Source organism: Chenopodium album, chromosome 10 (genome assembly GCF_948465745.1).
Source record: "Chenopodium album chromosome 10, dcCheAlbu1.1, whole genome shotgun sequence".
NCBI classification, from domain to species: domain Eukaryota; kingdom Viridiplantae; phylum Streptophyta; class Magnoliopsida; order Caryophyllales; family Amaranthaceae; genus Chenopodium; species Chenopodium album.
In genome coordinates this window covers 122,003-132,168 of record NC_137843.1, presented here as the reverse complement: position 1 = coordinate 132,168, position 10,166 = coordinate 122,003, and the positions used below count along the sequence as shown (strand labels likewise).

At 35.7% G+C, this 10,166-nt stretch overlaps 2 protein-coding genes across 4 annotated transcripts; one reads left to right on the top strand and one right to left on the bottom strand.

Annotated features, from left to right (window-relative positions):
* Positions 1-39: 39 nt before the first annotated feature.
* On the bottom strand, positions 40-2,418 carry LOC145561783 (putative pectinesterase 53). 2 transcript variants are annotated; one of them, XM_081621885.1, is made up of 4 exons: positions 1,910-2,418; positions 1,555-1,744; positions 566-1,008; positions 40-302 (listed from the first exon to the last, which is right to left on the bottom strand). In XM_081621885.1, exons 1-4 carry the CDS (start codon positions 2,401-2,403, stop codon positions 149-151), a joined length of 1,281 nt encoding a protein of 426 aa, XP_081478011.1. In that variant the 5' UTR covers positions 2,404-2,418; the 3' UTR covers positions 40-148. The 2 variants fall into 2 exon arrangements, with proteins under 2 accessions (XP_081478011.1, XP_081478012.1); XM_081621886.1 differs by having other exon boundaries at positions 87-297.
* Positions 2,419-3,592: 1,174 nt separating this feature from the next.
* On the top strand, positions 3,593-9,198 carry LOC145561782 (protein CHAPERONE-LIKE PROTEIN OF POR1, chloroplastic-like). 2 transcript variants are annotated; one of them, XM_081621882.1, is made up of 5 exons: positions 3,593-3,728; positions 3,906-4,055; positions 4,143-4,246; positions 7,570-8,017; positions 8,862-9,198. In XM_081621882.1, exons 2-5 carry the CDS (start codon positions 3,928-3,930, stop codon positions 9,010-9,012), a joined length of 831 nt encoding a protein of 276 aa, XP_081478008.1. In that variant the 5' UTR covers positions 3,593-3,728; positions 3,906-3,927; the 3' UTR covers positions 9,013-9,198. The 2 variants fall into 2 exon arrangements, with proteins under 2 accessions (XP_081478008.1, XP_081478010.1); XM_081621884.1 differs by having other exon boundaries at positions 3,619-3,752.
* The last annotated feature ends 968 nt before the right edge of the window (positions 9,199-10,166 follow it).

Sequence of the window (10,166 nt, the reverse complement as noted above, 5' to 3'; positions counted from 1 at the left end):
CCACAAGCCCACAAGGCCATAAGGAGACTAATTGTGATATAAAGTGTGCGCAACTTTATAATGAATGAGAAAGGATAAACATCAAATTACAATATAGCGGGAGCCAACAGACTGCAGAAGAGGATAACCAATGGACCTCAAATCCGTATCAAATTAGGTTCCTAAGCCATTCATAGCCATCAATGAAATCATAGGAAATAAATGGTTGAGCTTCTTGTGAAGTCAGCTCCCTTGACCACGCTACCCTTCCCCCGTAGTTAGCTCCTGGTCCTGAGCACTTGTATTGCCCATAAAATACTGTCCTGCACTCACCATCAACGATTAATTAGTTAGCTGAATACATGAGCTACTCATTAACTTGTTATACTGCATTACATTTCGGAAGGTCCTAAGAGACCACAGTCATGATGGGTTCAGGACTGTCGTGAATGTCATGAGGCATGACAATGTTTTGATTACCAGTTTGTATTATTAATATAATTAATGGCCTTTGTCAAATAATAATAATAATAATAATAATAATAATAATAATTAATAGCAATGGAGCATATAGGAAGAGGCATACATATCCCTGTTTTTGTCACCCCAATCATACCAGCCCCCAGGGGCAATAATCTTGTCCATGTAAGTGTACGCGAAGACAACCCTAGAGAAGGTACCCCAAGCCCTGCCAAGGTAAAGTGCACCTGATCCGGTGACCTTGCAATTCAGAAAAGAAAACCCTGTTTCTTCCAAGAAGCTCTCTCTCTTTTGGGCAGTAAGAGCTCCATAATTGTTGGACACGGCATGCAAATGGCAGGCATCATAGAATGAGAGTCCGTTACCAAACACAAAGTCCACAGACCCTTGGATGTAGCATTCCCTGAAGTAATGCCTTCCGATGTGATCATACAGAGTATCCTGTGTCCCTATAAATTTGCACCCTATAAATGCTGCTTTGTCTGCTGAAATCCTCAGTGCCACTGCTTGTTTCCCTAGTGCTCCTGTTGGCGGCAATGGTGCAACGTTCTGTTTATACATAAATAAACAAATTCACCACATGTTGAAACAAAGCTAGTATCTCACTTGGATTCACGTATTTGTTTTTAACAATCATCCATAAAAGGTCACCATACTGAGAGTGAGGGATAGTTTAAGTGGTTAGAACTTCCCTCCCGTTTCCAAGAGATCCTGGGATCGATTCTCACCCCCCGCCCTTGTGGCTCTCTAAACACTAAAAAAAATAAAAGGTCACCATACTCCAAGTTAATGTATACGCTTCATACACTTGTGGTACTTGAGTTACAATACTCAACACATAAATGATGGATTGTGAGCATTTCAATATTGGATGATTATTCAATCAAATTGTTAAAGTATCATGAATTTTAAAAGTTCAGTGATTCTATCCTGAAACAACTTATAACTATCATTTCTGTATCAAATTATCTCATTTCCAGCTCTCTAGAGACAAGTAAATCAAACATTGTAGCATACAAGCGAAATATATTTGGTAATTTAAGCTTTAATTATTAGTAGTTTGAAATCGTAGCGTAGTATCATCATAATACTGACCTTGAAAGTGATATTATTGGCAATGAAGTAGGGAGAATTGACAGCAAAAGTAGCAGAGCCATAAGTTCCTAATGGCTGCCTACTCTGGCCTAACCTATCAGCTGTGTCATCCCACTCAATTATGGTCTTATCTGCACCTGCTCCTTTAATTGTTATATAAGCCATTGTTACAGGAACCTCCACCTTTTCCCTATTTGTTGATATGAGGAATCACAAGGCCTACAATTAGTATTATCTTATCGCATTGTAATGTACTCAGTAATAATGACATCAGAAGCAAAATATAAATCAAGGTTTAGTGGATAACAGTATCTTAATATAGAGGTAGAGATAAGGCTTGTAATGAAGCACTAACCTGTATGTTCCTGGACCAATAGATATGACCACTCGACATGAGTTAAGGATTGGGAGTGACTTGATAGCCTTCTGCACACTAGGAAAATGCTTTGATGATGGTTTTGGGTGTTTTCTGACTTTAATAGTTTTGCAAGGCTTTGATTCAGTCTTTGTTTTTTGTTTATGCTGTTGGAATTTGGTATTGTGCTTGTTAGACTTGAATTTGGTCTTGGAAGCAATGTGGTTGACCCATTGAAAGAAGTCTTTCTCAACAGATCTCAACTTGACAGTGGATACATTTTGGTTAGCATTAGCCAAGGAGTAATCAGTACGAACACATTGGAGAAATGAAGCTAGCAGCAGTAGTTTGAGTATTATCATACTGATCGAGTTGTCTAACAATTTCTTTGGGAGAGATGTTTGTGTATTCAGAAAATGTGGTTGATACAAGAAAATAGGATATTGTGAAAAAGGGAGACTGAATGACTGGTTATTGAAAGTGTAAGTAGCCATATATAACAGTCAGCTCCAATTTAGATCAATTTCCATCACAACTATATGACAGGCCCTACTTGGGCTACATGCAGTATTGACTTTCAGAAATTTGTTTTTTTTTTTTTGTTTTTGCAATGCTTAATGATTCGATGCAACACTAAAGTGATTCAGTAACTGAATATGTAATAGAAGGCATCAACGTACAGACTGAGGATTCAATGTTAATAAGTATCCTTAGCTTGAGATTAAGTTGTAAAGACAGGTTAAAGGGCTGAATGAAGCATAAAACAGAGGTAGAGATAAGACACAAGTATATGAAAATGGTTGTATTATAGCAGAGTAAGTAGGACAGGGTAAGGTCAGAGTCCCCAATGCAAAAAATGTCATCTAGTATAGAAAACCCACGCATGTGATACCCTTTGATAATTTCTGGGTAATAATATCATATACTTGGTATTTATGTGGGTACTGTTGTGCCCACTAATTTGGAATTTGTATCATACCAATTGCCTTCACACTTCACACTACGTACAGCTAAAGCTAAGCAACAAACAAGTATCAAGTATGGCACCTCTTGAACTTGCATTTTCAGTGGAAGATAGAAATTGCATTAAATGGTAAAAAGAGGGCATGCAGGAAGCTAGATTAATGGTTATATATAATTGGTAACTCCACAATTTGGCATGCGCAATTGCGTTGGTTATAATCATGAAAATTGATGAGAGCATGCGTGTATGTACGTATGTATTTACTCCATTTCTTTAGCTTGTTCGTATACAAAATGAATAATGATGGAATCACTAATAATTTACCTGTACTATTATCATTTTTCACTACTTTGTAATGGAGTCAAGTCTTGTTTCTTATCACTTGCTTGGTTATTTCTAGTATTCTCAAACCTCTTTTCCTCAAAATTATGGACTATGACAACGTATCATAAGCTACACTCGTCAACCCTTATGGACTTGTAGCTTTTTATAAGCATTATTGCCTAAAAATATATTATTTTTTTTTTCAAAAAAAAAAAAAAGAATTTATTGCCTAAAAAGGTAAAGAAAGAATGCAAAAACATATATTCCGTTACCGGTATTCGAACCTGGGTCTCTTGGGTGAGAGCCGAGAATCCTGACCAGCTAGACTACAACGGAACGATGTATCTGCTTCAAGTATCAGTTTTATAGTTTTATCATTGTAAAATAAAGAGAAAAGCACTTTGGTCTGTAGTCTGTTCTCTATTTGTGTGTAGTATTGGCAATGCGGTTGTGAGTCTGGTATCCGTTGTGCAATTGCGCTCGGAATTTGGCAGAAACAAGTAAGAAGCAAGGGAGAACTGCAAACTCCAGGTTTCCTCTCTTTCCTTCTCTCCTGTAAGTAGTATTTCATGATTTTGCCCCAATTTGATTAATCTGAAATTGGGAAAGAGATATACCTAAGTTTGATTACAATGCATATACGCTGTTCGACGAAATGCCTCATTCATTTATTGGGTTGGTAATTATAAATTAGTAGTGAATTTGCAGGTTCTAATACAGATTCGTAGAGATGCCAGTTTCGGGTATAGCTGGTAGTCCTTCGGGTTGTTGTATTCGCTTTCCTGCTCGCTCCTTGGATGGCCGACTTTCTGCCTTTACTCAGATTAGGATGTCTAATACTTTGTTACGGTTTCAAGGGTATTGTCTGATAATACTTTTTTTTTTTTTTAAAAAAAAAAAAAAAACATGGACTGTTCTAACAAATACACCCTCCTGAGTTTGCAGTAATCTGTTTGCTCAACTCAAGAGCAGATATCATCGACCTCAGCCTCAGTTGATCAAATGTGCTATGGATGCTTCTTTTGGTGATGCTTTTAACAGCCAATCTGGTATTTCTTCTACTTTTAAGCTTGCTTGCTAATTCTTTTTCTTCAACCCAATCATCCTCACCTTTTCTTCGAAACATGACATTCTCCGGCTTGTTGTCTATCAGCAGTAGCTGAGCTTTAGCATTTCACATTCATTCTTGTATTTGGAAAATCAATGCTAGTGTCTTTGGATGGAAATTCAAATTAGGAATGTCAATTCCGCATCATGAGTAAGAAACAACCTGCATGGATCAAACAGACTTGGAGTTGTATAAACCTATGCTATGTTACTTCTTTAGGGAGGTTCTAGCTTTATGTTTTAGAGATTTTTAGGATATAAAAAGGTGGCTTAGGTTGCATGACATTGTTGTTTGGATGTTAGAAGCATAGTATGCAAACAGAGAAATCAATTGTATTGAGGGATATATCCTTATATTCCACTCCTTACTCATCACTTGGAGTTGAAAAGTTAGCTGAAAGCTTTCTAAGGAGTAGTTTTACGTGATTTGGCTAAGTATCAAGGGAGATGGTTGTTTGAAGTAGAATTCTCTTATTCCAGCTGGCACCATGGGCACTTAATTTGCCAACGTAGATGCACTACTGTGCCCTAGCACAAAACCACTTCATACATGTATAGCAACCAGTAAATTAGTTATTAAAATTCATAATTGGTGGTAGTTTATTATATATCGTCGTAATTCTCAACACTCATTTGGACTATTCTTGTATATACATGATTTCATATCCTTTTCTTATCTGAGATCTCTAGGTTAAACGAAAAAAGAACCAGGGCTTATGGCCGTCCTAGAGGTTTTTATTTTATCTGATTTATTTTTTACCCTAAGGCTCATGTACACAAAGTAACTATAATAATCAAATAAATCAATCGATCAAAGCCTTAATCCCATAAGTAGGGTCAGCTACATGAACCAAATTTGATTATTTCGCGTAGTCATAGCAAAATCTTCCTCCTTCATCCCTTACGATCCAATGCCTCATCCTCATGCAAATCCATATACTTCATATCCTTCCTAACTCCTTCTAACCAAGTAATTTTCGGTCTCCCTCTCCCTCGTTTAATCCTCCATGGTCCCACTCTTCCATTCTTTGTACTGTTGCACCCTCAAATCTTCGTCTTACATGCCCAAGATATTCCCTTAGTTTGTCTGTAATGTCTGCCACGCCTACTTTCTTGCGAATAACCTCATATCTGATTCTATCTCTTAGAGTGTTCCCGCACATCACCTTAACATGCACATTTTCGTAATGATACAGTCCCTCATAAGCCTTAGCTATCCTTAATTTTAATACAACAATAAATTAAAGTTTATGAAAAAGTTTTGTATTGATATGCAGGATATACTATATCTCCCCTTGACCGCTATTTTATGTCATCTTTTGGGAAAGATAAAGAATGAGCTAAGGTCTATTAGAATGATATCTTCCTTTGAAAAGATAACCTATACTACCTTCGTTGTAAGTTGGCTACACTTACTCTCTCATCCATTTGGTAATGATATATTACGTTTTTACACTTTCCTACTCTACATGTGACATTTTGTTCCTACTTCTTCCACATGCCACATGGCTGATGGCACTACACTTTTTCTTTCCCTCCATAATCTTTGTGCAAATAGTTATTGTAATCTGTAAATAACTCAAAGGAAAGGTAGTACAAAAGCTATATTTAGAATTGACACTCATTTTAAAAAAAAAAATCATGTAAAAAATTGTATTTTTTTTTTTCTTTTTTAAACTTTAGATTTAAGTGTGAGAGAGTTCTTGAAAAGAATGTTGACCACAGACTTTCACCCAAAATTCAGCATTTCCTATGGGCCTTAGGAAAACTTGAGTTTCACTCCAAACTTGTGCTCATTGCTTTAAACACATGTTGATTATAATGATAGTATTGTGTCTCTTTAGTATCTGCCTGAAAGCTGTACATTTTATTTTATTTTATGCAACAGCTGAGTTATAACTCCAACCTTTATCGAGTGATTCGGTCCATAACTATCATGATCCATCGCAACTTGATGAAAAAGAAACAAAAGGAAAGAAATGAGTAACTTTCTCTTCGTTCTCTTATAATTTATATGCACCAATTGAAACAAGTAACACATATGTATTGTATAGAAAAATAAGGGGGAAGCCTACTGTCAGTCTATCTCTACTTCTTGCAAAGGAGGCCATTTTGTGGGCTTCTTGCTTCCTCAATCATAGGTTTATGCTAAAGGGTATTAATTTAAAGATTTTGTGCTTCTCAAAATCAGCCATGAACAAATTTTAGGGTGACTTGGGCAGTCTTTCACATTCTTCAATAATTGTGTTCTCTTTGGGTTTTTCTTCTTTTTTTTTTTTTTTTTTTTTTTTTTTTTTTTTTATATATATATATATATATTTTTTTTAATGGTCCTACCCACTTTTCGGTTTGAGGTATTTTTTTTAGTGCCCACTAATTAAGCCAAACAAAAGAAATGCTAGTTTCTTCCTTTTCTCTCTTCACTCTCACTCCTCCGCCTTTCCTTTCCAACCATTTTTAGAACCAAGCTAGCTTTTTAAGTTATAATCAATAGAAGAATATGACACATAATCATATAAATCAGATACCGTTTAGTACAATAAAAGTTGACACACTCTTAGTAATAAACAATATACCTCATCAGAAAAGAGGGCGATGCAAGTCCTTTCAATCGGGATTTACATTTAACAACTTTTTTTTTTTTTTGAATAATACATTTAACAACTTTATTACTCCGTATTAAATAATTTACAATTTACATGTATTGACTAATCATACGGATTACAGATTAGACATTCAATAAATAAAAGCGTCACTTAGATACTTTAGAAACATACCTTGCAAAGGAATTAGTTGCCTATTTTGCCAACTATGTGTATACCTTGAATGATTTTCTAAGTAGATTTGGGAGAGACAATGGAGACTTTCCTACAGAGGGATACAAAATGATTACATCCTTTCATTCTTATAATAGTATAAAAGTGATAAAACAAATGATATGCTAATATAATAATATTGTAATCATCATTCTTCTTCTTCTGTTCCTTTTCTCTGCTGAAATTCGTTAAGTGTCTCAGCAAAGATGATGCTTGAGCATGGCAATGATCTTAAGCTCTGGTCTGAAACTCTGAATGATTTCATGCCATGGTGTCAGAAGTTCCTCTGTATCAATTCCAATTCTAATTGTAATTTTGGTATGTTAATTCAATCTTTAGGGATTGTCTGACCCTAGGTATAGTTAATTGCATTAAATTGTTTGAGGTGGTGTTAAGACTATACTTTAAACTGCTTAGAAATGTTGTTTTGACGTCATCACTTCATGCAGATGTCTTTCCAAGAATCAACATTAACGACCCATACAAACGACTTGGAATAAGTGTTGATGCCTCTGAAGAAGAAATTCAAGCAGCAAGGAACTTTCTAATACAAAGATACGCTGGGCACAAACCAAGTGTAGATGCAATTGAAGCGGCTCATGATAAAATAATCATGCAGAAATTTTATGACCGAAAGAAACCAAAGTTGAATATTAAAAAGAAGGTAAGGGATGTGACTCAGTCCCGTTATGTGCAGGCGGTGATGAGCAGGTTCCGCACCCCTTCAGATAGCAAATTCATTGTGATAACGTCTGTTGCGTTCTTGTTGCTTGGAGTTCTAACCATCCTCTTTCCTACTGAAGAAGGGCCTACTCTTCAGGTTGCCCTTTCTCTAGTGGCAACCATATACTTCATATATAGCAGGCTGAAAAGCAAAATCCGAGCTGCACTTTATGGGTAAGTGCTGTTTAGTTTGCTCTAACCTCTCATTTACGTGTCTACTCTCTAGTGTCACCATGCATGCTAACCTTAAAGTTAACTTGGTCCTTTTGTTTGATATAATTATAAATTTGATTAGCTTGACGTGTTAAAATGCTTGATTTAGTATATTTTTCTTGGCTTCTTCCCACTTTGACTGCTTAGGCTTGAAATCTAGCTGACCAAAGAAATTAAATATACACTAGGAAGAGGATTTTTTAGCAGAAGCTTATATAAGTTTCAATCTGGACATCAATTGATTGTTTTCTATTGGCACATTCAATAGCTATGTTTCGCTTGTTTTGTTTATCTGACCTCCATAAGCAGGAATATGACACTGCATAGATTTTTGGGAGATTATAGTAAGCTGAATCAACCTTTCATTGATTGATTCTTCCACAAGAAAGCATATGGCTGATTGAGTTGTGGGCTTATTTTAATTTGAACATTGTAGAATGTTGCTCTGATGCTTCCTCTGTCCATAATTGATACACTTGTATAAATTTAGGATGTTTGAATATAAATCACCACTTTGCCAAAAAAAATGTAAGTAGTAACAATATATGACTTGCCTTCTAAGCACAATAATACATTAATAATTATTTAATCTACACACCACATATACCTAGCCAAATGCTACTCATATGAAGTCCATTTCTCGTGCTCAACTTCTTCAGTCCAGCTCCATCACCTCCATGTAGCAAGCCTGAGCAATAGCCTCTTTAGGTTTATGGAACCTAAGTAGATTGCAATCTCTTTTCTTTATAAGATCAGTCAATTGTTACTCTAAATTGAGTCCTGACAATTGCTTTCCCTTGTGCAGGGGGGGAGCATTTATTTTCTCATGGCTCTTGGGTACCTTTCTGATGGTATCTGTTGTTCCGCCTATACTAAAAGGACCAACGAGTTTGGAAGTGACCACTTCTTTGCTAAGTTTTGTGCTTCTCTGGGTTGCTTCTACGTATCTGAAATAATATTCTCAGCTCTATGAGTTTTTGCCAGCTGCACACTATTTGTCTGCCTTTAGTGATTTCATTCTCCTGATTTTTCCATTAGATTTGTTATACGGGAACACTAAATTTCAGCAGATGTAAGGAATTTAGAGAGATTATTAATGGAAGAGTGTTTATTTTTCTATTAAAATGATATACTGTTAATTAGGTCAAGCCTTTCCCCCAAGCTTAAATGTTATTATAGGTTTATCAAAGATGTGATTGGCCATTTTTTGTGGCTTGTGCTGTTCTTTTCCATTGGAATTATCTACATGGAACCCACATCATCCTCATAGTTCATATGAACTGATTGATGTGAAACTATATTATTATCTGTGACTCGTATTATGCGAATGCATAGAACTCCTGAGACTTGGATGTTTGGTCCCTACACCAAATCTTGTTCACAGAACGTTCTAATAGATGTCAATTTTGGCCTCTACAACTTGTATGTAAATGGTGGTTTTTCCATTTTCTAATTTGTGTGGCAGATTTCTTTGTTTTCTTAACAGCAATAAAACATTACAAGTTGCTAAGATTCTGTAATAATTGTATTCAGAATTAGTTTGAAGATCTTGAGCTCTACATTTTGTTTTCCCTAATCATCTGCGGTCATGTGAGGTGAACCAGAGTTGGAAGTTTTCCGCTGTATAAGATAGTACCAGTAATCTGAAATTAGTAATAATGATCATATCATATTGTATGATCTAAGAAGATTATATTTCAAGCAAATGGCCAAAGTGATGTCATCATATTTCCCGTCAAGCACTCCAGTGTTTTATGTGCACTCTAAATACGGTATATATATATATATATATATATATATATATATATATATATAGGGAAAGATGGGAAAAGGTTGGTGAATTAAGGGGTATGTGATAAACGGGTCTGGGTCCACCCGTCACAACTGTCCACTTTATACGATCAAGAAGGTTCCACCTCAAAACCAAATGGAGTAGCCCCTTAGCTTTATAAAGTGGACACAATTATCTTCTTTCTTTAATGTGGGATACACATCCCAATACAAACTCTCACTTATACACTCAATTAATGTGGGATAACACACCACTCACATGTGGGTTTTCTCATGGGTTTAACAGTATGGATATTAGATTAGTTAAACTCATTTTCAA

Coding starts and splice junctions, on each gene's coding strand:
- LOC145561782 (XM_081621882.1), top strand. CDS start 3,928: ATGCCAGTTTCGGGTATAGCTGGTAGTCCTTCGGGTTGTTGTATTCGC. Junction 4,056..4,142: donor ACTTTGTTACGGTTTCAAGG/GTATTGTCTGAT, acceptor CTGAGTTTGCAG/TAATCTGTTTGCTCAACTCA. Junction 4,247..7,569: donor TGCTTTTAACAGCCAATCTG/GTATTTCTTCTA, acceptor CACTTCATGCAG/ATGTCTTTCCAAGAATCAAC.
- LOC145561783 (XM_081621885.1), bottom strand. CDS start 2,403: ATGGCTACTTACACTTTCAATAACCAGTCATTCAGTCTCCCTTTTTCA. Junction 1,009..1,554: donor CCAATAATATCACTTTCAAG/GTCAGTATTATG, acceptor ATGTATAAACAG/AACGTTGCACCATTGCCGCC. Junction 303..565: donor GGTGACAAAAACAGGGATAT/GTATGCCTCTTC, acceptor TGGTGAGTGCAG/GACAGTATTTTATGGGCAAT.